This window comes from Cotesia glomerata, linkage group LG2, assembly GCF_020080835.1.
Source record: "Cotesia glomerata isolate CgM1 linkage group LG2, MPM_Cglom_v2.3, whole genome shotgun sequence".
In the NCBI taxonomy this organism is placed as follows: domain Eukaryota; kingdom Metazoa; phylum Arthropoda; class Insecta; order Hymenoptera; family Braconidae; genus Cotesia; species Cotesia glomerata.
Genome location: NC_058159.1, coordinates 7,187,162 through 7,214,153, shown reverse-complemented (window position 1 = coordinate 7,214,153; position 26,992 = coordinate 7,187,162). Strand labels below are relative to the sequence as shown.

General features: G+C 28.1%; 3 protein-coding genes and 1 long non-coding RNA gene across 6 annotated transcripts; 2 read left to right on the top strand and 2 right to left on the bottom strand.

The window, feature by feature from the left end:
• The first annotated feature begins 1,757 nt into the window (after nt 1-1,757).
• On the top strand, nt 1,758-18,442 carry LOC123259867. 3 transcript variants are annotated; one of them, XM_044720640.1, is made up of 7 exons: nt 1,758-1,994; nt 2,690-2,911; nt 2,997-3,206; nt 3,274-3,483; nt 17,155-17,256; nt 17,331-17,543; nt 18,242-18,442. In XM_044720640.1, exons 1-4 carry the CDS (start codon nt 1,841-1,843, stop codon nt 3,414-3,416), a joined length of 729 nt encoding a protein of 242 aa, XP_044576575.1. In that variant the 5' UTR covers nt 1,758-1,840; the 3' UTR covers nt 3,417-3,483; nt 17,155-17,256; nt 17,331-17,543; nt 18,242-18,442. The 3 variants fall into 3 exon arrangements, with proteins under 3 accessions (XP_044576575.1, XP_044576576.1, XP_044576577.1); XM_044720641.1 differs by lacking the exon at nt 17,155-17,256; XM_044720642.1 differs by lacking the exons at nt 17,155-17,256; nt 17,331-17,543; nt 18,242-18,442 and adding an exon at nt 4,221-4,361.
• On the bottom strand, nt 6,663-13,291 carry LOC123259865 (protein artichoke). The gene is made up of 8 exons (XM_044720637.1): nt 12,050-13,291; nt 10,209-10,377; nt 9,551-9,684; nt 8,780-9,041; nt 8,291-8,563; nt 7,971-8,216; nt 7,395-7,596; nt 6,663-7,171 (listed from the first exon to the last, which is right to left on the bottom strand). The coding sequence occupies exons 1-8, from the start codon at nt 12,550-12,552 to the stop codon at nt 6,939-6,941; spliced, it is 2,022 nt and encodes a 673-aa protein (XP_044576572.1). The 5' UTR covers nt 12,553-13,291; the 3' UTR covers nt 6,663-6,938.
• On the bottom strand, nt 18,350-18,966 carry LOC123259868. Its single transcript, XR_006508331.1, has 2 exons — nt 18,742-18,966; nt 18,350-18,641 (listed from the first exon to the last, which is right to left on the bottom strand). It is a non-coding gene; the product is annotated as an uncharacterized LOC123259868 (long non-coding RNA).
• Nucleotides 18,967-19,728: 762 nt separating this feature from the next.
• Nucleotides 19,729-23,797, top strand: LOC123259866 (unconventional prefoldin RPB5 interactor-like protein). Its single transcript, XM_044720639.1, has 6 exons — nt 19,729-19,997; nt 20,357-20,606; nt 20,686-20,835; nt 20,909-21,059; nt 22,812-23,568; nt 23,642-23,797. The coding sequence occupies exons 1-6, from the start codon at nt 19,938-19,940 to the stop codon at nt 23,777-23,779; spliced, it is 1,506 nt and encodes a 501-aa protein (XP_044576574.1). The 5' UTR covers nt 19,729-19,937; the 3' UTR covers nt 23,780-23,797.
• Nucleotides 23,798-26,992: the final 3,195 nt, after the last annotated feature.

Genomic DNA, 26,992 nt, shown 5'->3' with positions numbered 1-26,992 from the left:
ATTACACGGAAAAAAGTAAACTGTAATATTCACTCGGATTCCGGATAATTTTTATAGATTCAAACAGTAAAGCGGACATCGGGGTGGCAAAAATATAAATATTACAGAACTTAATGTAGTAAGTATAAAAGCCACAATTTATAATTTAATATCCAAAATAAGTGATTAGTAGCTGTCACTATAGTAAATAACGACTCTTTCATCTTTAAAAATTACAGTTTCAAACAGTAAAAATTGCCATTTCAATATATAGTCCATATTATGAGGAGAAAGGGAACTTAGATGAAAGAGAAGGGGGTCTCACTCTGGGAGAATTTAACATTTGAAACAGTAAAAATTATACTTTTAAAATATACATTTTACCAGTCCAAGCAAGTCAATAATTACAGTTTGATTTTTAGCGTTGCGTTTAAAATTTACCATTTTACTTTGTAAATATTGACGTTGCTTGTATTAGAAATTTACTAACTTTATTTTATACTTTTTACATATCATAAGATCATTTTTTAGGTACGAAGTGATAAATATCAAAGTCTGAATTCTTAATTATTATACTTTAACATTTTAGATATTTACATCGCGAATATTACTGTTTGAAATAGTATTTTCTTCCATGTAAAGAATAAATTGTAACGTTTAAATGGTAAATATTATATATTGAATAGTAAAATCACGATTTTACTGTTTGAAATGGTAATTTTTAGCAGTTGATCATTACTTATTATGTATCGACTGTTATTTATTACAGTTTACTTTTTTCCGTGTAGAGTATTGTTTTGTACTTGCACAGATTCCCAATTCTATTCAATTGGCATGCACCTTTTATCCATATAATTATTCTAGCTAATATTCATTGTAACTTTCAATGTGCAATCATTATAACATTCCCGTGTCTTTCTTACAAAAATTAATAATAATTGATATGAAAAAAAAAAATTGTAATGAATATTGAAAGTTTCATTTAAAGAAATTGCAGGTCTCATAAGTGAAGAAATCTGCCTAGTATATAAACATAACCAATATAGAATTAAAAAATTTATTTTAAACAAATGACAATCGAATAGAATAAATTTAGTTACAATAAAAATTCATTATTTCTAAGTCAAAAAAATATAGGCTCTGGATAAGTAATCACCACCATATCATATACTAAAACCTTCTCCGAAACACGCTGCATCTTATGGTATAAGTATTATTCCGATCGGTTCAGTAGTTTTCGCAGTATAACCGGACAAAAAAATCGGCTCTCCATTTATTAGTATAGATAACGAGATTGACATTGATTATTAGAAATTCATTGTTGTTAAGGATAGGTAGTCGGGGATTGATTGTCAGAGGATGAATTGTCACAGGGATGAGTTGTCTTGGGACCAATACGCAGTCGACCCAATTTTTTTAAATCATTTTTTTTGCCATAATTTATTTGTTAAAAAAATTCTTAAAATTATAAACTATCTACTAAATTAATTTTGAAAATTTTTCCTAAGTGATTAATTTTACTTTTGTTACATTCTGAATGATGAATTTGACGTTTAAAAATAAAAAAAACAAAATATATTTTATTTTCTTTAATATAAAAATTTATTTTATTTTAAATTTGTCAAGAATTATTTTGTATTTAAAAATTGCCGCGCTAGACGCGCTGCGGTCGGTTTCTATTTCTAGCGGAAAAAAAGTAACTAGACTAGAGATATTTTTGCTGTTAAAATTGACACATTCAAAAAAAAATACGTTAGTTTTTTTGTGTTTATGATTTATATTTATATGTTTTCGGCTTTTGCTAAAAGTTATTAAAATAATAAATATTTACTCGGTTTATTTAAAAAATTATTTAATAAAAATGGCGTCAAGCGAGTTTGAAATGACAGATGTTGAAAGTATTCTTATGTCTCGTGAAAATGAGGACTTGATGTTTCAGAGGTTATCTGAAATGATGGTCGAATCTCGGACTAAAGCACAAACATTAATAACTCATTATGTCAATAAACAAAAAGGTAAATTTAATTAATTATTATGAAAATTAATTTAGCAGACATTTAATAATTTTTGTAACAGATAAATTATGGCAAAAAAATTGACATGTAGAAATAAAAAAAAATTAAATGCATTTTTTTAAAAATAATTTTTTGGAACAAATTTGTTTGTTAAGAAAAATTAAAAAATGATCAAGTGACTGCTAAATTTAATAATACTGAATTTAGCTGACAGCTGTCAATTTTTTAAATTCTTATAAATGAAAATTAAGTTAGCCGACATCTAAAATTTAAAAAAATTTTTCTTTATTAACAAAATTACAAAAAAATTAAAAAAAAAATTCAATTTTTTAAAAAACTATAGGTGCAATTTTTTAAAAATAATATTTAATTCTAATTTAATAATTAAAAAATAATTCCAAAAATTAACAATGTCGGCTAACTTTACTATTATTCTTATAACAAATTAATTAAAAAACTAAAAGTGCTTCTAAAAATTTTCACTGATAATTTTCTTTAATTTTTACATGTGGAACTTTTTTACTAAATTTTTTTCATAATAATTTAATTGTTATAAAATTCTAAAAAAATTTCTTATGTCTGTCAACTTCAATATTATTAAATTTAATGTCATTTAATTATTTAAAAATCAAAAATTATAAAATTGTTTTTTTTTTTTTTAAATAAATTATTTATGTTGTAAAATTTATTTCCAGCAATACAAAACAAAATAAAAACAAACCATGAAACTATCAATCAACTCCAGCACCAGAGTAAAGACCTAGAGCGCCAATTGCAGGAATGGGATCTTGAGCAAAAAGTTTTGCAGAAAAAAATTAACAATAACAATAAATCAATCGATCAGCTAAAAGAAGAAATCGCGCTTGAGAAAAATAAAAAAGAAGAACTGACACTTGAATTAGTTGATTTGGAAACTGGTAATTTATTTTTTTATAATTTCAGCCTTCATTTAATTATTATTATTCTATATAATTCTAACGAATAATTTTTTTTTGAATTCAGATCAAGAAACATTAAAAAATGAAAAAATAAAAAATTATGATGCTCTGAAAAGAGCTCTTGGGTTGTACAAGGAGAAATTAAACATACATTTCATGGTTGAAATTCTCGAGGACTTTGATCGTGTTAAGATAACTTATTTCCAGAAGGAAAATCCCAAAAAAGATTATTATTGTATTCAACTTCTTAATTATAATAATATTATCTGGAAAGGTAATTTTATTTTTATTTATTTATTTAATTGTTATTATATTATATTGTATTAATATTAATTTTCTAGTTGAGTCAATAGTACCGGAATTAGACAGCAAACACTTGGAATATCTGAACTTGGATTTCACCAAAGATTACGAGATCCAGGAAATAAATAAATTAATTCCAAAATTACGTCATCTCTTTGTGGAGCATTATTTGAGTCCCTGAGTAATTATTACTCTCCAATTATTACTTAACAGTTATATTAGCAAGATCTTTCGTGTACGAGGCCACTGTAAGTAATAAATAAACAAAGTAATTTTTTTTTAATAAAAATAAAAATGAAATTAAGGTTTATTATGAATGAAAGTAGTTTTTTTCAGTTCTTAAATTTTTATCCGCAGTTTAGTGTGATTAATTTAATATAATCTATTATTAAATAGAAAAAATCAATTGGTTTGTTTTAAATTGATGCCGTCATCTGTAAATTGAATTTAGTCTCAATTGAAAATCAATTAGTAATTGCATTTATCTAGTTTTTCTGGTTTTTTTTAAGTCGTAATAATTTTTATGATTTTCTTCGTTGAGATAATTAGGTAGATTTCTTTAGAAGTCTATCTATTGTAGCCGGTCTCATGTCGTAATTTTAAGAAAATTTTGTCATATTATGTTTCATTTCATCGAGTAATGTCGAAAAATAGCATTGGCTTAAAAGTTTATATATGTATTTATGTATGTATATCATGGGTGGCCCAAAAAAACCGACTATTTTTTTTTTGAGCCTCGAGTGAAAAAATGTTAGTTTTTGATATTTTAAGAGCCCTCTCTAAAGAATAGCTCAAAAAAATTTTTAAGAGGTCGCTCCAAATTTTTTTAAATTTTAAAAGTCGAATTTTTTTTTTTACTTTTTTACTCGTTACGGTATAATTACATAGACCGAAAAAAAATAAGTTTCTGAAAGTTTCAGTTCAAAATTCAAATTTTGAAAGGTCGCTCATAATTTATTTTTTTCTTTAATTAATTATTATTTAGAGTCGGTTTTAACTGCTGTGGTCATATCGCCGACTTTAACTGTTAGGAGTGGTACATTGGGGTCTTTTTGGTTTGTGAGTTTTGTGGTTTCTAAGACCAACTTGGGATTCAAATCCACGTCTAGCCGGTGAGTTATTGAAATATTGTTAAAATGTTGTAGTTGATTAAATAAAATTATTAAATTGAAAAAAAATTATCTTTTCTATATTGTGCTTGATTTTTAGTTCATCTCGTGATGTATTTTTATCGATAATTGTGTTAAATAAAGAAAAAAAAATGCATAGAATTTTAATTTGAATATTCGAAAAAATCTGAAGTAATCTATACTAATAAATGGAGAGCTGGTTTTTTTGTCCGGTTATACTGCGAAAACTATTGAACCGATCGGAATAATAATTATATCATAAGATGCAGCGTGTTTCGGAGAAGGTTTTAATATATGATATGGTGGTGACTACTTATCCGGAACCTATATTTTTTTAACTTAAAAATAATGAATTTTTATTGTAACTTAATTTATTCTGTTCGATTGTCATTTGTTTAAAATAAATTTTTTAATTCTATTAGTTATGTTTATATACTAGGCAGATTTCTTCACTTATGAGACCTGCAATTTCTTTAACTGAAACTTTCAATGCTCATTACAAATTTTTTTTTCATATCAATTATTATTCATTTTTGTAAGAAAGACGCGGGAATGTTATAATGATTGCACATTAAAAGTTACAATTAATATTAGCTAGAATAATTACATGGATAAAAGGTGCATGCCAATTCAATAGAATTGGGAATCTTTGCAAGTCAAAACAATACTCTAATTGAATTTCAAGTCTAGATCTAAAAATGCAATTCTATAAAGCGCCCAGCGGAACGGGCGAGTAACAGCTAGTATGTGATATAACGCTCCATGTCAGCAGGATTGCGCCCGTAGTTTTCAACCGATCTTTATGAAATTTTTTGGGCTCATTCTGTGGATCAATACCAAGATCAAGTTCGTAGATGAGCAAAATCGGCCGGTTAGTTTAGAGTTGTGGGTGTTTGAAAATTTTTTCCTTTTCAAAAAATTTTGAATTTCGTATATTTTGTGAAAATAATTTTCCAGATGTAGAAAATAGATAAAATCTATCAAATTTATGTTAAACTTCATTTAATTACCGTCAATTCAAACTATCATTTGTCTAGTTTTGATGATTTTTTCAAATAATTCCGTGATTTTGAAAATTTTCGAAAATTTTTCAATAAACGTATTTCAGCCCTTTTTTTTTCAAATAATTTTTAAGCCGTAAAAGATAGCTTAAATCTATAAAATTTATTTTAAAATTCACATATCTTCAATTTGAGCTATTATTCGTCGCCTTTCGATACTTTTTTCAATTTATTTCGTAGTTGGGAAAATTAAAAAAAAGAAATAATTTTTAGCTTTATCGTCAAATAAATTTCATATATTACAATTTCTATTTTTTAAATAGTGTTTTTGTCAATATTCAAACAAAAAATCTACCTATCCATGTCGGGTGTGACCGAATGGCGCTTTTTTTATTTTATTCCTAAATCAGAAAAGTTATTTATGGTTTAATGTTACAAAAAAACATATATTATTATTTTTATATATATGGATGTTAATATATACGTCAATAAGAATAGTCGATTGGCAAAAGTCAAATGATAGGTCAATGAGTCGCCCACATCGAATTAGTCATTTGTAAATGCCACGAGTAAGTAGTACAATTTAACAAATTCTATTCACTTTATTGACCCCTGTATATACTAGTAATAATAATAATCGTTTAAATAACAATACTAACGATAAGTTTAATTATATTAGGAGTTAAATTATTAGTAAATTAGATTTAAAGTATTTACCGATAAAAAACCGTAAATAACTTAATAATAATTGTTATTTATTGAATTTTTATTTTATTATAACAATTTGTAAGTCAAAAAATATTACATTTATTTAAATTTTCATTACAATTATATTAATAATAATAATAATTGATAAAATAATATACTGATTGATTATAAACTAAATTAATGAATAAATTTAAAATCTATATAATATTTATATTAATAATTAATTTTAATAATCAGCTCATTATACTTTTAAATGGATTTATATTTATTAAAATGGCAGCTAATTTAAAATGTTTGGTCTCGTAGTTAAAGAACAATATTAATGAAAACTATTTACAATGCATACAATGCCTACAATTAAATGATGATAATAATTAATTAATTTATTTATTTATTTATTAGTTTAAGTTAATCTAGAGTCTCAAGTCTTAAGACAATTTAATTACGTGGTTTAAACAATAATATATTACTATTTATGATCAACGATATTAATCTCAATAGTCATTGTTAATAAACCTTATTTAAACTAAAGCAAATAATTAGTTTATTAAATATTTATTATTAATAATAATTAATAACTTCTAAATATTAGTAATACAAATTTATCCGCGGGTTCTCAAAAATATTCCGAATTATTTTTATTCAAAAAAACAAACTCAATTTAATCTAATCATTTTTCAGTGACTCAGTTGTGAAAAAAAATTTTTTTTTAAATCTTTAATCTATTTTTTATCACGGGACACTTATTATCTGTTAACCTTTTAGTTTGTTTAGCTGTTATTTTCAATATTATTATCATTATTATTAATATCAATATTAACATTATTATTATTATAATTATAATTATAAATTGTTTACAACTAATTATTGCTCGAGTGTCGCAGCGAATGAAATATTAGCGGAGGTATCGGCAACGGCGATCGCTGGAACGTAGAACAAATCCGAGGAGGGCTGGATCGGTACAAAAGACGTCGCCTCGGTAACGGGGGTTTCCACTGTTGTGGGACATTGCTTGGCCGTTCCGTACACCTTTGCGTAGTTTACCTCTAATGCGACCGTCAGGTCCACTAATGCTGCGTCGCACAGCACCGGGTTGTCTAATAAAACAGATTAACAAATTTATTACAGATGACTCACAAATTGTCAACATGCAATCCCAGACTAAACAAAGTAGCAAGCTAATTAATCGACGGCGCCGTCTAATTTCTCGCAAACAATGTCAAAAGTTTATTTTATTATCGTTTTTTTTCTTATCTTACTATTTACTACATTCCTTATATTAAGCTTATCATGAAATTGATAAATAAATAAATAAGTTACCTTGGAGATATATTCGTAGAATATCAGGAACACCGTGGACTGTACAACGCGTATTCGCGACTAATTCCGCGGTTAACGACCGAATAGCGTTCATTGTTAGGTCCGCGGAACAAAGAATTGGAAAACCGCGGAAGTCCCGATCTGATAAGGTTACTAGTCTGTTATGTGTAGCTATTAATTCTTCAAGGGCTGGTAATCTTGCCTGAAAATAAAATCAAATTTTTAATTAATTTTAAGATTATTTTTTAAATTAATTTTAAAATTAGGCGCGCAGTAGCCCTATCGGATCCGGCCCTTGCTTACCAAAGCATTGGACCGGGTTCGAGTCCGGCGTACACCAATGAATATTTTCAATATTTAGGTGTATTATTCTGCTCAGCCCAAAAAAAAAAAAAATAAAAAACGAGTTCTAATCTCAAAAGTTTACTCCCTACCGTAGTCGCTCATGACCTTAGTAGTTTATGCGACTTTAAAACAAATTAAAAAAAAAAAAATTTTTTTTAATTATTTTTTAAATAAATTTTACAATTATTTTTTAAATAAATTTAAAAATTATTTTAAAAAAATACAACTTACTTCAGAAATATCGTCAAGAGTTGTAAGTTTATTGTGTGACAAATCTAAATTACGTAAATTTTCAAGCCCACGGAATTTTTGTGAGCCAATTGTTGGACCTAAAGCATTGTGACTTAAGTTTAATCTTTGTAATTCTCGCATTCCGACAAACAATGAATCTTCTAAAGTTTGAAGTTTGTTGTTTTGTAAACGAAGCTCTTGAATACTTGCGCCAGGTATTTCTTCTCCGTCTTCGTCAACCAAGTTCTGTAATAAATATAAATATTTCAGTAGAATAATTATATTTATTAATTTTAAGAAAATTGTTACAAGTGACTTACTTCAATAGGACCCCGATAAACGCGCGCGATTTGATTGCTGGAGAGATCAATAAGACGAAGTTCCTTAAGCCCGCGAAGTGAGACAAAGGAGAATTCGGTGAGCTCATTGTGCGTCAAATTGAGACTCTTGAGAGACTTGAGAGGCCACAGAGCGCTTTTGCTGCCGTTTCCGTCCCCGTTACCGTTAGTGTCGCCTCCGAGCGACTTTAGGGAATTGTGACCCAGTTCAAGGTCCTCCAGGAGCTCGGCCTCGACAAAGTCCTCAGCCGTGAGCTGTAAGATTAAAATTGAGGCGAAATTAATCGTGTAATTTGTTATTTAAGAAACCGGACGTCGATCTTTATAATAATGTCTTGGGTAATAATGTCTTGGGTTGAAATGAATATTTAAAATATGAATAATTTGTTTAATAATATAATTAAATAATAAATTACTTGAGGAATTAATGTATCCTAATTTCGGAGGAAATATTACTGACTTAGTTCTTACTTCTTGTAGCTCGTTGTAAGATAGCTCCAAGTATTTAAGGTTTGACGCTTTTTGAAGCGTACCATCTAGGCTACGTATTTTGTTGTGCTGAAGGAATAACATTTCTAGCCGATGTAGTTGACGAAATTCCGGCGGTAGATGAGTCAATTTATTTTCCATGGCGTGTAACATGCGTAAGTTATGGCCTGACGTGGGTAATTCCCCGTCGAGAGACGTTAGCTCGTTGGAATTTATAAACAACCATTCCAATTGATTTAGATCACTGAAAAAAAATAGATTGGGAATGATTATTAAAGTTATTTATATTTTTGTTTTTACGGAATTCACTGCTCTAGATTTATTTGGAATTTTTATTAACTCTAAAAATACACGGATATATGTTACTATATTTATTTTAGGAAAATATCATACTGATGATTCAGGAGAAGATAAATGATTAATTGTTTCTTAAATGACGTACGTCGCTGACAATTATTTTATTAAAATTTTTATTTGATTGACATTTCTTCCGGTTTTATTTATTTACAAGGTCACTATTATTCTACCAAATAATATTATTATTAATATTAATATTAATATTAATATTATTAATATTAATATTAATATTAATAATAATAATATTAATATTAATATTAATATTAATATTAATAATATTAATATTAATATTAATATTATTATTATTATTATTATTATTATTATTGTTGTTTTTAGAAAAAAAAAATTATTTTGTATGATAAATATTTAAAATAATTTATTTAATATAAAACTTACCAAAGTGTACGATTTAATGTACGTAAATGATTTCTTCCAACATGTAATTTATTTATTCTGGGTGGTAACGATCCAGGTATCATTTCAGTTATTGGATTACCGGCCAACAACAATTGCTGCAATGACGGATTGTACTGTAAACGAAAATGAAAACTGAGTTAACAATAAACTCGATACATAAATATATATCTTAAGTAACAAACTAAATAAATAAATGCAGCGTGATTGAGAAAAATTGTAAACACTTTGATAAAGAAAAAATAAAATAATGAATATGAGATAATTCTATTGAGCACATGGCTGTAGCGTGATGATGTTTGGTCACGTGTAAAAATAATTACAAACAACTACATTCATCATTAGCTTTCATTAAATAAAACCACTTGCTCATTGACATACTCGGATTGTTATTTTATTTACGGATAATGGTAATAGCTTCAGACAGTTATTTATTTTTACAATAATAATAATAATTATTATTTTTATTTTGTAGTAAAGAAAAATATGTTTATCAATTTTTCTCAGTCTGAGATTACTCTATCGTAAACAAATAAAGAGCTCACTTATTTGTTTAGTTATAGGTATATATACTGCTAAATAAAATATTTGTATAACGATATGATATAATGATATTAAATGTATAATAATATTTATATACCTTGAAGTCATTGACATCGATCCGAGTTATCCGATTCCTGCTGAGATCTAGTGTTATCAGCAGGGGTAAGTGCGACAATATATGTCGCGGTATCGATGGGATTTCATTGTCTGCTAAATTTAAATACATTGTTCTACTTAAACCAGCAAATACTTCTCCGTCTATATTACTGAAAATTAATTTTATAAATTTATTTTTTATTACTAAAAATATTTTTCAAATTAATTAAAAACATTTTTTTAAAGTCATTTTTTTTACCATTTATTATCATAAAATTTTATTAAAAAATCATCGATAAATTTTTTCACACCTCAAAAATCACTCAAATTTACCAAAATTAGATCATTAAATTTTTATGAGCCATTAAAAATGATCAAATAGAAAGTTTCAACTAAAAATAAAAAAAATTACATTTACTAGGTAATTAAAATCGTCTGATCTTTAATCGACACTCACATAAAATTAATAAAAACCAAAAATAAACTTTAATACTCAAAAACTATTAAATTAAATAAAAAAAAAAATAATCTCCGATAAGCAACAATTTAAGTTATCTAAAGCTGTCATTATTGAAGGGTTATTAATAATTAATTACCAAGTTAATAAAATATAATAATATACCAGGTCGATGCAATTTATTATTTAATTACTCTCAGTGATAAACGCTAAGGATGCACACGAGCACAGACGATTAAATATTTCACATTGCTCCTCTCCGCCAAGGAGGTCAATACAACTCCGGAGTTATCTCGTATTTATTTATTTACTTATTAAAACTTCATCTCGGATGATACGAACAATCATCATACGAAATATTTATTCTTCTCTAACCAACGCTATGTCACAATGTTCACCTCGAGGAAAAGTTGACAATAAACGGGTATCGAGAATGAATCACCGATTACCCTAAAAATAATAAAATAGTAGGAGTAAAAATAATTTTGTTTCGACACTTCTGGCGCCTTTGTTGTTATCTCCCTCATGAATTCCCACTTGTGAGAAATAATCGATCAATCTTAACTCGGTGTGGCATTAAAAGCTATCACGGGTCACCCGCCATGTGCATTTTGTCGTTTTTTAGCTTCTTATTTTATTTAATACATTCGTATTTGTTATTCCGCTTGTTTTCTGTAAAACAACTTTATCGGATCGCGTGACAAGTAGTTACGCTCTGATTTGGTCAGACAATAGTAAACCCACGTGCTCACCCTTTCATTATTTTATAGATTCAATAATTAAAGTTCTCTCAACTATTATATTCACTACTCTTCTTCTTCTCTTCTGCTTTTTCTTGTCCAACAACTGTTGACCCGGGTCGTGGAATTTTTCAAACCCGATTACGATGCGATAGTACACTTTTTTATTTTTATTTTTAGTTAAAAGACACGCTCAGTTCACAGAAAAAAATTCGTTTTACCACGTGCTTCAAGAAGTATGCTAAAATTTTATCTAATTATAAATATGTTTTGATTTTTATAAAAATATTTTTTTTATTGGTCTAGTATTAAATAACTTTTATTAACGTCCATATTTTTTTTTATTATTTAAATAATCATAAAAAATCGAAAATTTTTTTATTTATTTTATTATTATTATAAATTAAAATTAATAAAATATTCCTTTTTTTTTACTCTAAAAAATTGTAAAATTTAATTTTTTTTTCTTTTTAAACGTCAAAATTAAAAAAGTTTTTATTTAATGTTTTTGAAAAAAAAAAATCACAACAATAATAAATGCAAAAAAATTGAATTATAAAATAGTAAAATAAATTTTTTTATTTTCAATGTCTATAAAAAAATTTTCTGAAGCAATTAAAACGAAAAAAAAATAACAAAAAGTACCTCAGGTGATCATAGTTGAGCTCGAGCCTCGAAATAGACATCTGTAGTTCCTTGAAGTCGTGCCTGGAGATATCCTTGAGCTGTGAATGTGATATTTTGAGTACGATCTGCTGGCCGGGGGTAAATTTGCCACGTAGGGCGTCCGCGACCTGTCCAAAGGATTCCATTTTTTCACACATAACCGAGATTTTCTCCCCATACTTGGGAGGCTTAGCAGCACCACTACCACCAGAACCAGAATTAGAATTAGAGTCACCACCACCACCACCACCCCCTCCCCCTCCCCCATCGCCCGCGGTGCGAGTGGAAAGACTGGTTAAAACAGCAACACCTTGGGGGACGATCGTCGGGGCCTCGGAGACACTGCTGGAGGATGTCACGATCCCCGTCGGGGGTGAATACTTTTCCTGTCTACAAGTGCAGGGACTTATTTCGCGTCTGACCGCACAATGAAGACTCGCGCTCGCTGCGATACCGAGCAGTGTGTATAGTATTCCCGACATTGTGTTGCGATTGACCAGCAGCCAGGAACGCGCCGACTCTTCTAATCACCATCCAAATACCCCACTCGGCAATCCGATCCGGGACAGACCATGCGCGTACTAAGATTCTTACTCTTACTCTTGTTCTTCCTTCTTATTCTTAGTCTTAATCTTAATCTTGGACTTGGATCTATTCCTCCTCTTCCTCCCACTGATTATTATTTCTTACGATAATATTTATTTGTCCCACTTTTCTATTTGTCACTTTTACGCTCAATTACTTTAACCCTCACTTGTCAAAAAAATATTTTTTTTTTTTTGGACCCAATAGAGCGAACAATGCAACGGCAACAACACTCGGACTTGGACTGCCGACTGACTTGACTTAATACATTAACTTGAATAAGTAACAACCACGAGAAACGTCCTTCGTAACTCCCCCCTCAACTACGGCTCATAATCAATCACTCCTCCCTCTTCGCTCTTTAATATCGTGCTAGTACATCTACACTATTTTAAAAGACCCAATAGCTATACTAATAGTCTAATAGTTACTTTTATCGCTTAACAATAATCTCCTCGAAATGTCAGTTACAGTTTACACGACGTCGATCTTACTAATCTTATTAATATATATATATATATATATATATATATATATATATACGTATAAGTTGTCAGGATTTCACTTTTATAAACCCATACTTTCTGTCACAGATGTTACACTTTACTGGCTTACATTTTATTCATATTGACTTTTATTATTTGATATAATTTATTTTATTTTAATTAATTTATTTTTTTATTTTTTTTTATTTTTAATAATAAATTATCTTTTAATTTTTATAATTATTATTTTATGCTTGAAAAAAATATTAAAAATTTTTTTTAATCAAAATTCTATAATTTATAAAAAAAAAAATAATTTAAGCTCAAAAATTTTATTCAAATTTCCCACTTTTAAAAATATTTATTATTTTATTCAAAATATTTTTTATTTAAATAATTACTTGAAATTTTGTTGTAAAAAAAAAATATTTGAGATTTAAAAAAAAAAAGAAAAGTAGATGTTAACACAACAAAATTCACAGTAACTATCGAATCTGAGCGAGTCTTACCGGGTATTTTATAGCCAGTGTAACGTCCCCCTACGCAGACTCACCATTTAATGACGGATATTTTAGATAAATGACACATTCATAACTCGCGAGCAATATTAATTACCTTATAAATCGAGCGAGTCAATGTTAAGCGATATCTAAAAAAAAAAAAAAACTAAAAAATAGAAAGTAGAATCTCTTTAGGTGAATTGACTTGTACATGCAGCAGTAAGCGTAAGCGTAATTGTAATTGGCATATGTGGGAGTTTTTAGAGTTTGAGTAATCCGCGAGGGTGCTGTAGCTAAAGTACGGCTTCGGGTTAATCTCATTAATTGTAATCCGATTGTATTTTTATTTATTTAGATAGAGATATATTACAAAGAGAGTTCTACTGTAGAGTTGGATAATTTAAATATAAAACGAGATGTGCAAGATCACGTCAGCAGCGACACATTCCAGGGACGTTTGTCGTGTCGTCCACCTTTCGACTGACAAAAAGTCATTAAATTTTATTCAATTCATTTTCATTTTAATTTTTTTTTTTTAACTAAACGCGACTCGGTTTAGTTTTTTAAAATTCCGGACATGACAGAATCTCCGAATCAGGAGACAGCCTGAGACGGAATCTCGGAAACTCGGACCCGAAATAAATAATTTCTGGTTTTTTTTATTTTTTTGGTCCGAGCGCGGGCCTCTCTCCTCTCGAGCCCACGTGACGCTGGCTCTCTTTGTCAAAACAAAAACAAATGTCAGAGATAAATAAGAATTAGGGGACAAGTAACTAAATAAATAGAAAAAAAGATAAACTAAAAAAAATAACTCATGTGCTCAGCTCAAGTTGAGAGTGTGCTGCATTCCTCGGTACAGAGACTCGTTGCGGCATTCCAGGGACGCCCGATGGTTCGTCCACCTCAACGAGGAAGATCAGCGTATTATTATCACTTTTTTCGGTCAATAAACATTTATTTTATTATTGCAACTCATTTTTTTTGCAAAGTTATTTTTTTTAAAGCTTTAAAATGATTAAAAATTTTTTAGACTATTGGAAGGATTTGTTAATTTTTAATGAGTTTTATTAATTTTTCTTTAATTAAATTAATTTATCGGCATTTATAAATTTTTTTTAATTAATAATAAAAATTTATTTGAATTTTTTTATTAATTTAAGAGTTAGTGTCAAAATTATATTTAGACTTAAAAAAAAAAGTTCCAATAGATCTGCAAAAATATTAATAATTTTTTTATAAAAAATTAATTTTAAATAAATATAATTCCGCAAAAAAAATATTTATAAAAATTTTTTAAATAAATAAAAAAATTAATTAAAAATTTTTTTGCTTCATTAAAATAAATTTTTTAATCGATATAATCAGCAGTACAAATAATTATATTAATTATTAATTAAAGAAGATTTTTTACCACATACACGTAAAGAATAAAACTGTCAGGTAGAGAGTTTTGTATGCAGGAAGTGATTCAGTCTCCTGGTGAGAATCGGCTGGCGCCTGTGGCAGTATAGGAGCTGTTGCGCGATTTATTACAACAAAACCGGAGTCCGGAGTTGATAATAATGGAAAATAAAAATGTAAAATAAGTAAGAGGCTAGCAAGTAGCTCTTAGAGGCGCCAGGGATTATTCGAAATCGTAATAAAAAGGTTACGATGTAGATAATACGTATAGAAGAAAAGAAGATAAATAAATAAATTAGCTGGATGCTGGATCGGATGGAGTCACGCAGATATTAATAATAACATATCTGTCTCGATTAATACTCCTCGAAGATTTAGTTTTTCCATTAATAACACAGACAGATAGAGGAACAGCCACAGAGGAGGATTGTCGGTCGGCTGAGTGGTAATAAATATTTGAATACAAATATTTAAATAGTCGGCTGGGAGATGCGGGCTCATGGCTCCCAACTTATCCAATGAGGGTTGTCTTAATTTCATTATTTTTATACTGTTAAACATAAATAATACATTTTTTATTGAAGTTATCGTTAGTTGAGATTTTTTGCCAAGCTGGGAGGAGGAGGGTGGGCGCGTGTCGTTGCGGGTACCGTCTACGTTCGTTACGCGCGATCGTCCGCGAGGCGCCCAGTAATAAGTATAAGTGAAGTACACTTTACATTAATAGTAGTGTGCGTTGGCGCCAGGCTGCATTCTCCCGTTTACATTTACATTTGTCGTCTTAAACATTTTATGTTAACATTAATTCACCAATACTTACCAATAAACATATATATATATATATATATATATATATATATATTTATCTCTTGAAATTTATCGCGGTACTTCATAACAAATTTAAATACTCAATTTTACTTACCGATTTTACTCACTGCATTCATTTTTATTTATTATATTATGGTTTAAAAAATCAAATTTTTAATTAAATTAATTTTATTTAAAAAAAATTTTTAACTGAAAAAATTATTTTCAAAAATTTAATTAGTTTGAATCAAGCAAGACTTTTTTTTTTTTTAAGTAAATAAATAAATTTTTTATAAGTAAAAATTTTTCTTTTTTATAAGTAATAATTTTTAATTATTTATACGATAATCGTATTATTTAAAAAAAAATAATCATCTGACATTCGGATTAATAGACACTTTCTTTAACTAAATTAAATAAAAATTATTCCTCAAGAAAATAATTTTTCTCAGTATAGAATTAAATAAAAACAAATTTTTTCCAAGTTTAAATTAATTTTATTTTCTTTAAAAACTTTTTTAATTTTTGTAAAAAAAAATCCTCACTTTATTCCTTAAAAAATTTTAATTTTTAGACTTTGAAGGGAAGAAACCATAAAAATAAAATTCACGGAAGTTTAATTTTATCAAAGTTTAAGTTGTCAAAGTTTAACAATTCTTAAAAAAAAAATGAATACCCATAAAAACAAAAACAGTTTAATTAAATGTAGTACAAACTATTGGCGCCATAAAGTCCCGGGCTACATTATCTATACCTCGGTATCTTCTCCATTCGAAGTACAGACATCGAGGGTTAATATATAAAATAAAATCTATAACTCGACAAACAAAACGTTTTGTCAAAAAAAGCTTGTCCGTGTCTAGTCCGTAAATATACTAAAAAAACACAAGTTTAGATGTAGATAAACATTTCTCGGTTAGTTTGAATGGACCGTGACTAAAAATATACTCGAGTTTCTATTTATAAATTTATTAACTCCCGTATATTATAACGAATTCCCGCTGGCAATTAGACATGGAGTCAATAATTTAAATTAGTAAAGTGACCTTGTGAAAGTTGAGTGCACTTAAGGCATTTCTTCACGTCCATTCGATTCAATTTGATTGGACTGTACTATGGGGATACCTGTTTGGAAGGACTGCGGAGGATTACCTGGAGTCAGAAGGACTTTTGCTCGTTCAAATACCTTCTTTTATAAATACCCGGATTTATTTATAGAAGTTAAAAATAACAAATCTATAAACTTTAAATAAACATATCTTAAATTATCAAACCGGCATTTCAACGATTATGATAATAACAATAGTAATCAAACGAGTTTCTTCTCTGGAGAGGGAATCCTTCGCCAGGAGGAACATAAGGATTACAGTCTTTTCTGTAAAATCTTTCAACCTCCGGTCGCTATGCAGTGAGTATTCTTCTATTTTCGGCTCCAATTTTCCCTTATCGCACGCTTTCATTCTTCACTTTGTTTTCTTCTAGGAAAATATTGGGAAAGTTGATCCAGTTGGTGATTATTATTTGGGTCGCAGTATCCAGCTGTCAGGCTGCAGACAACGATAAACTCTCGCAGTGGTCGTTCGAGGAAATCGGCTGCGAAGGGTTCTACGATAAAAAAATATTCGAGAGTCTAGATAATGTCTGTCAAGAGTGCCATGGGTTGTACCAAGAAGCTATCGTTTATAATACTTGCAGGTAATTTTTTTAGTTTATATTTGAAGCTAAAATTTTTTTTATTTTTATAATTATTAAAAAAATTTCAAGACGAAATTTTAAAAAATTTTGAAGTGCGAATTTTTTTTAAATTTATGTTTTATTAAAATTATCAAATCTTATTTATATTAATATTTAATATTTTTTTCTTTTATAATTATTAAATTAGAGGCGCGCAGTAGCCCTATCGGATCCGGCCCTTGCTTACTAAAGCATTGGACCGGGTTCGAGTCCGGCGTACACCAATGAATATTTTCAATATTTAAGTGTATTATTCTGCTCAGCCCAAAAAATAAAAAACGAGTTCTAATCTCAAAAGTTTACCTACCCCCTACCGTAGTCGCTCATTACCTTAGTATAGTTTATGCGACTTTAAACAAATTAAAAAAAAAAAATATTAAATTATTATTTTTAAAATTACAAGAAGAAATTTTAACAAATTAAAAGTGCAAATTTTTAAAAATTTATTTTTTATAAAAATTTTCAAATTTTAATTATATTAATATTTATTTTTTTATCTTTTATAATTATTAAATTATTATTTAAAAAATTTTAAGAAGAAATTAAAAAAAATTAAAAGTGCGAATTTTTTAAAATTTATTTTTTATTAAAATTGTCAAATTTTATTTATATTAGTATTTTACGTTTTTTTTTTTTATAATTATTTGAATTTATTGCAGACAAAGTTGCTTCACGTCAGAATATTTCCGGGATTGTTTGGAAACTCTGACATCCCACACAAAAAACGAAATAAGTGCGTTTAAAATTATGATTAAACGACTGCAAGGTTTTGAATAATTTCTCTATTTATTATTAATTAATTATAATAATGTAATTATCAATAAATACGCATGGAAAGTTTGGTTTAATTGAAATTGTAATTGACGAAATATTTTCTTTTAAAATTCCCGCCATTTGGATGACTGGTTTAATTGATGAATTAATAATTAATATTAATATCGAGGTCTATTGTGATCGGTGTTATCTTCTCGTTGTAATTTGAACACGGCGATTCCACAAATTATTCCCACTTTTGCTGCGACAACCACTTTTATCACTTTTGAGAACTTTATTGCCATTCTGAAAAAATAAACATAACCTTTAATTGATTTATTTAATTTTTTAAAAATTTATATTAATATTCATTATAAATTTTATTGAAAAAATAAGTAGTACTTACATTGAATATTTTTTTTGTAGAATTATTAAAATCTATATTTTGTAAAGAAATAAATTTAGTGAGTTTGGAGTGAAATTTGTTGAGTTTGAATGACAAGTCAAAATGGAAAATTGATCTTGATTATTGGTGTCACATGTGATGCGGTGTAAGTGGGGAGTTTTTAAGAGAAATTAATTAATTTTTGTAATTTAATAATATTTCAAAAAAATTTTTTTAATAAATTAACATTTCTTCTTCTAAAATTATAAATTTATTAATCACAATTATATTTTTAGCATTAGTAATTTTTTTTATTTTTTTTTTTTTCAAAGTACATCACCGTTTTATTGGTCATAAAATTGAGTGTAAAAATCCAATTTTTTTTATACTTATTGATAAAAATACGGCGGAAATAATCGATGAAAATTTTTTGTGACATAATTAACCCTTCGTTGGTCGCGCTATAAGCGAATCGCCGCCTAACAACTACTCAACCTATAGAGACTCGCTATAGTGCGAGCGAGAAACTAAAAAAGACGCGACCAACGAAGGGTTAAATTTATTTTTTTTATGTAGAAAATAATTCTACAGAAAAATAAAGAAATGTTAGTTCATATTTTTTAATTAAAATTTTTTCGGATTAAATGACAAATTTTTTTATGAATCATTGTTAAATATATATATCGTAAATTAAATATAAATATATATATATATATATATATATATATATATATATATATATATATATATCATTAGAAAATTTTTAAAAATAATCTTTAGAAAATTTTTAAAAATAAAATTTAAGTCAATAAAATAAAAATTACCTTAAGCGTGACATGATAAATATGATTTCTTCTTTACCAATTAATGACAAAAATTCCACTAGGTAGCGCTGCAAAAAAAGTTATTTTTTTATCCATAACCTACAAAATTTAATTTTCTCCAAATAACTAGATGTAATAAGTGTTAAAATAAATATTTAAATATAAACAAATAAATTGTAAATTGTAGATAATTTATTTTTTTACGATAATTATTAATAATTAAATTTATTAGTGAGAAGAATATGTTTTGTAATAAAATAACAAAAATGAGCAAAGTGTTGTCAAGCTGAGATTAAACCGGTAAAATTATAAATTTAAAAAAAGTTCATTATTTTGTTTTGTTAAATTATTACTGTAATTATAAATCACTTGTTAATTGTACGATAAATTAATATGGAAAATGCACTGTCAGAATTCAACCCACAGCAGTTATTCAATCAAGTTCTTTCAGAGGTAATTTTTTTATTATACTAAAAATAACTGTCAATTTTTTTCGATTTTTATTAATAAATTAATAAAAAAAAATTAATGACATTATAGTTAGCAGTTATTTGGTAATTTTTTAATTTTATTTAACAAACAAATTTTTTCTGAAAAATTATATTTAAAAAACTGCATTTTTTTATGCAGTAATTTATTTCTTAAAAAAATTATTAAATATCTGCTACTTTGATTTTCATAAAAAATTATATATCTATAAATTTTTCATATTTTTTTTTGTAATAAAAAAAAAACAAATTGGCAAATGTCTGCTAATTTTATTGTCAAATTTTTTCATTTAATAGATTATTATTTATTATTATATTTTACAGAGATTAAAAGCAAATAACCAGCAAATAAAAACATGGAGCGACTACAAAAAAAGACACGAGAAAGTTATTGAAGGTCTGGATATTTTGCCTCAGGATTTATCAATAAACTGCATGGTTCCAATTGGAAAACGTGCTTTGATGCCAGGAAAGTTGACCCATACTAATGAAATAACTGTTTGTCTGGGTGATGGGTACTTTGCCAAGTACACTGCCGCTCAAGCTAAAGATCTGTGCAATCGAAGGATTAAAAGTAATTATCAATTTATTAATATTATAGCTTCTTCAATGTCAGTTTAGAAATTAATTGTAAATATTTAATTAACTTGCAGAAGCGGATGAAATGTTGGAGAATTTAGATAAGGAGCGTAGTATGTATGAAACTCGATCAATGCTACCTAATTGTTTCGACATATTTAATAGTGAGGATAAAAAAGACTTCAATGAGCACTGGGATGATAAGAAGCTAGAAGATTGGAGACGTGAGTTGCTTTTTATACGATTATTACAGTTGAGGTGATAGTCTGATTATTTTTTATAATTGTGGTTTTTTAGGTGAGCATAGACAACGTGAAAAGGAGTATAGGCAGAAATTACGGGAATTGAAGAAAGATCAAGAAGAAAATAAAATCAAAACTGAGGATGATTTGTTTAAGAGACTTGATGCTTTAGAACTTCAAGAAGAATTAGAAGATGAACTTCTTAGGTAATTTTTATTATTTTAATAATGATAATAATTTATTTTATTAAAATCTTTAATTTTTATATTTTTAAGATAGTATTATTATTTTTATTATTTTGGGAGAAATATTAAAAATATGAAAAAATGATAAAAATTTTTTTTGTAGGGAATTAAATTTTTTATCAAAAAAGTGTTTATCAATTTTTTTATCTTTGATATCTTAGACAAAATATTGATATAAAATTAAAAAACGTAAAATTTTGATTATTATTATTATTAATATATTTTTAGTAAATTAAGCCATGAATCCCGATCCGAAAATTCTTTTGAAGAATTACTAAATTTTTATTATTACTTCTTCACCATAATAATTTTATCGGTATGAGGACTCATACCATCAGAGAAAATTCAGGTGAAATTTAACAATTAAAATTCAAAGAAAGATTTATTTACTCAGTGACACTTTTTTCGGTAACCGAAAAAATAATAACTCAGAAAATGCTCAGACCAGGAATTGAACCTGGATCATTTGGTGTCGCGCCAAGGGTAGAACAGTTGGCGCGACACCAAAAGATCCAGGTTCGATTCCTGGTCTGAGCATTTCCGAGTTATTATTTTTTCGGTGGCCGAAAAAAAGTCTCACTGAGTAAAGAATATAACATCTTTGCTTAATCTTAAATTAAAATAAAGATTTTTAATTGTTAGATATATTCACCCAAGGATGGTATGAGTGCTCATACCGACAATAATGTGGTGAAATAAATAATTAGTAAAAATTAAAATTTAAAGAATTTAATAAATAAAAAATTTAATGTAAAAATTTAAAAATTAGTCTAACATCAATTTGGATCGGGGATAATGACTTTGAAATATAGAACTCTTTATTATTATTATTATTATTATTATTATTATTATTATTATTATTATTATTATTATTATTTAAATATTTAAGTTAATTACCAAAGTCTATAGAAAATTTCAGATGATCACAATAATTTTTTAGAGAACTTATAAAATAAAAACACTAAAAAATAGTAGAGCACATAGGATGTGATCATGACAGGTAGCGCGCTCAACTCAAACTCCCATATTTTTAAGATAGTATTGTTATTTTCATTATTTTGGGAGAAATATTAAAAATATAAAAAAAAAAATGATAGGAATCCTTTTTTGTAGAGGATTAAATTTTCTATTAGAAAGGTCTTAAGGAAGTTGTCGTGGTAAAGGCCTAGCGTCAGAAAATTATGAAATTTTTTTTTTCGAAAGATAAATATATTAATATTTCACCACCAAAATTTCAGATCAATTTACCACACCGTTTATGAGTGATTAATTTTCGAAATTGCATCTTTTACACGTAGAGGTATAGAGAGATGGTAAAGTTAGTATAAAATCTTTCGTACCACTCAAGTGATGTAAATAGATTTCATACTAACTTTACCATCTCTCTTTAGCTTAGGTGTAAAAGATGCAATTTAGAAAATTAATTACTCAAAAACGGTGTGGTGAATTGATCTGAAATTTTGGTGGTGAATTATTAATATATTTATCTTTCGATAAAAAAAATTTCATAATTTTCTGACCCTAGGTTTTGACCACGACAACTACCTTAATCAATTTCTTTATATCTTTGATATTTTAGACAGAATATTGATGTAAAATTAAAAAACAAAAAATTTTGAATATCATTATTATTTTGTCAATACGATAAAATTGGCGAATCGTAATAATAATAATAATAATAATGATAATAATAAAAATTTATGATATTTTTAGATTAGAAACAGAAAATGAAGATATTGAAGGAGAAGATGATGAATATTATGATGAATCAGAAGTAGACTCAGAATCATATTCTTCAGACTATTCTGAAGAAGCAACTAACGAAATCCAAGAGAAGAAATCATCTAAAGCTAATTATCGTTTACAAGTATTAAATAATGTAAATACGGGTCAATTAACTACTAATACTGAATATGAAGAAAAAGAAGAAAATTGCAGTGACCAATCGGCCGCTGAAAAAAAGGTGACAAATAACGAAGAAAAAAGTAGTCCAAGCAAAGATAATTTATTAGAATCAAAGATAATAGACTGTAAGAAGAATAAGGACGAGGTGAGGGTCAAGGAGAAGAAGGTCGCGTTTGCTGAGCCTCAAGTCAAATATTTCAGTAACGAAGAAGAAATGGAGGTTGGCACCGACAAGAGGCGTATCTCGGTTATTGAGCAGAAGCTCTACGAATACTCTAAAGAAGACGACGATTCGGAGGACGAGAGCGACGAAGATGATACAATTAGAATTTACTTTAAGCACTCTGAGGGTGCGCCTAGCATACTAGTTTCCGAAGGCGACCAGATCGTTACTCCCAGAGATATTTACAAGACGATCCCGGGGCCTAAGTCTATTCTCAAGAAGACGCCTGACTTCAATAAGTCCGACGGCGACAATGTCAGTATTATCGATAAACAAAGTCACCTGACAAGTCTTGCCGACGAGAGCGAGGAAGAGATCGAACATGGATTCGTTTATGATAACGTAAGTTTTAAAAGTTTACTTGTTGAGCTTCCTTGTTTCAGTTCTGTGTTGAATGTTAATTATTCTTCCGTAGGTTGTTAAGGGGATTAAAGAACACGTGCCAGAGAAAAAAGTTCAACCCGAAGAGCTTACAGATAAACCTGCCGAACAGCCGCGACAAGCAAGACCGGTTAGCAAATTCAAATTGGAAAGAGCTGGGCTCAAGAAATAAATCGAAATTTTAATTCAATTTTTTTTTTTTTTTCACTGAAAATTTATCGAGTAGTTTAGATTTTTTTTGATTCCTTGATTATAAAATAAAGCTTCTATTTTTTTACAAATTTATTTGGATCAAAAAAAGGAAGTAGGAGCGTAACTAATGAGTCAAAATAATGTTAAAATTTTTTTTTAATTTTAGTTTTCCCAATATTCGTCAAAATTCTTTATATCAATTTAGTAATTGATGATTTTTACTTATTTAATAAAGTAAAGTAATAAAATAACTTTCGTATTTATTACTTGCCGGATTAAATAAACAGATTTGGCAATAGCGCGTTCGATTATACCCATTACAGAGACGTGGATGAGTGTGTGAGTTAAACATTTCTCTCTCTGTAACTATATTTCTACCCTTTTCTTTTTTCTCAGCTGTTGACGCGATGTTGTCAAATCTTTATTCGAATAAGTAGCTGACGATAAACGAGTTACAAACATAAAATTTAACTTTAAATATTTCAAAAATTATATCGGTAATGTATTATTATTAAATTGGTTTTATATTTTGCAATAATCCAAGTTTCTTGTGTATAGTTTTTCATCCGTTAAAGTTGGAAGGTTAATATTGAAAAAAATAATTAAAGTCTCGACAAAAGTTTGTCCGCTATAAAAGCCCGTGTATAAGGAGATAAAATATATGATTTTTAAAATTTAATATCTAAGTAACTAAACGGTAAATCTTTTTAAAATTTTGGGATTAGATAAATTACGTATTTATTTATATGTATACTTAATTTCAAAGCTCAAAGTTGGAAATTATTTTTTACATTAGATTCGCTCGAACCTCCTTAAGGTAGTACGAGCGCTAGGTAGGGTGGAGATAGGTATCGTCTCTAGCACAGTAAGGGGAGAGCAGTAACCATATGATTTTTCTTAATATATAGATTAGGGTGGCCCAAAAAAACCGACTATTTTTTTTTTTTTAAGTTTCGAGTTAAAAAATTTTAGTTTTTGATATTTTAAGAGCCCTCTCCAAAAGATAGCTCAAAAAAAAGTTTTTAAGAGGTCGCTCCAAATTTTTAAAAATTTCAAAAATCGAACTTTTTTTTTTTTTATTTTTTTTCTCGTCACGGTATAATTTTATAGACTAAAAAAAAATAAATTTCTGAAAATTTCAGTTCAAAATTTAAATTTTGAAAGGTTGCTGATAATTTTTTTCAATTTATTAGTGCATTAGTTTAGATTTTTTCGAGCGACTTTTTACTATTCAAAATAAAATTCCATGAGTTTTTTTTTTTTTTTTTTTTTTTTTTAGTACAATAATTGATAAAAATACATCACGAGATGAACTAAAAATCAAGCATAATATAGAAAAAGTAATTTTTTTTAATTTAATAATTTCATTGAATCAACTGCCAGGCGTTGGTTCGAATCCCAAGCTGGTCTTAGAAACCAGCTTGGTTGAGATTTTTACAAACCAAAAAGACACCATCGTACAACTCCCAACAGTTAAAGTCGGCGATATGACTAATTAAAGAAAAAAAAAAAAATTAGGAAAACAGTTGACCCTAAAGGCCATCCCTGCAACTTCCCGCTAGTTCCGTTAATACCTGGCCGCTTTTTTGAGCTCTTTGAGCTCAAAAATACAATCTGTGTGTTGTTTTAAGCTCTCCGAGCTCAAAAAGATACCTTTTCTATGCTTTTGAGCTCTTCAAGCTCAAAAGTCTAATAGAAATTTCATAGAACACTATTTTGTGAATTTTCAAACCGCAATAACTTTTGAATGAATGAACAGATTTTTACGCGGTTGGCATAGTGACACATAAGTTTTTAAAAATATTCACCGACAGTTTTACGAGAAAAATACAGAAATGTATCAATGTTTGGAGGTTACCCCATAAGACCAATGTCAAATTGCTCAACTTCAAAGTTAATTATTTATTTAAATAGTCGGGCAATCTCTTTCAAATTTTCAGAATTTATTTAGACATATCGTGTTTCAGATGCCATAAGGGCATATAAAAAATTTTTTTTCGGGAATCTACGTAGTTTCGTCCGAAATGTGCAGAAATGCAAAAAAAAAATTTCATACGCCCTTATGACTCGCGGGATCTACCTCGAATGCCATAAAGGCATATAATAAAAATTCTATTTTTAACTTCCCGTTAAGAAAATCAAAGATTTTCAAAAATCGGGATTGTTTTCACCCCGTTTTGCAAAATCGAGTTTTCATCAGATCTCGACGTTTGAAGGTCACAGGAAGCTTCCCTAACTATCCCCGCGAGGTTGTCACTATGTCTGTATGTATGTGTGTGTGTGTGTGTGTGTGTGTGTGTGTGTGTGTGTGTGTGTGTGTGTGTGTGTGTGTGTGTGTGTGTGTGTGTGTGTATGTAAGTATGTAAGTATGTAAACCTCTCATAACTTTTAAATGGCTCGACCGATTCGATCGCGGTTGGCACCATTCGAAAGGGCTTGTCCAAACTTAGATTTTGGATACAATTTGGATCAATTCGGATCGATAGAATTCGAAAAATCTAAAAAAAACTGTAAAACAAAATTTTTTCAAAAGTGGTTTTTTTGGAATAACTTTCGAACGGCTTTATCGATCAACTCCAAAAACTAATTACCTCTTAACCTTAAAAAACCACGTCGATCACCGCTAATCCGGTCAAAATCGGTTGATTTGTTCGAGAGATATCGTGCAGGAAAGAAAACCCAAAAAAGTGTTTTTTCAGAATTACTTCGAAGTTTCTAGTTTGATCAATTCAAACTTAAAGATTTTTCATAAGGCTTAAAAAACTGCGTCTAATGCCGCCAACCGCGTGAAAATCGGTTCATTCATTCAAAAGTTATTGTGGTTTGAAAACTCAAAAAATAGTGTTTTATCAACCTTCTATCAAACTTTTGAGCTTGAAGAGCTCAAAAGCATATAAAAGTTATCTTTTTGAGCTCGGAGAGCTCAAAACAACATATAAATTGTATTTTTGAGCTCGAAGAGCTCAAAAACGTCGTAAATGCAATTTTAAGCGCCCAGGTATGCAATTAGAGTCTTCAGGGTCAGCCGTTTTCCTAATTTTTTTTTTCAATTGTTCAGCTTGCTGGTAAAATATTAGTTCTTGAATTAAATACTCGATTATTTACTTAACTGGCGTTGTTAGAAACTTGGAATTAAACAAGATTACCGAGTTTGCATAGTGTATTAACAGGGATTTCCAAAATTCAATACTTA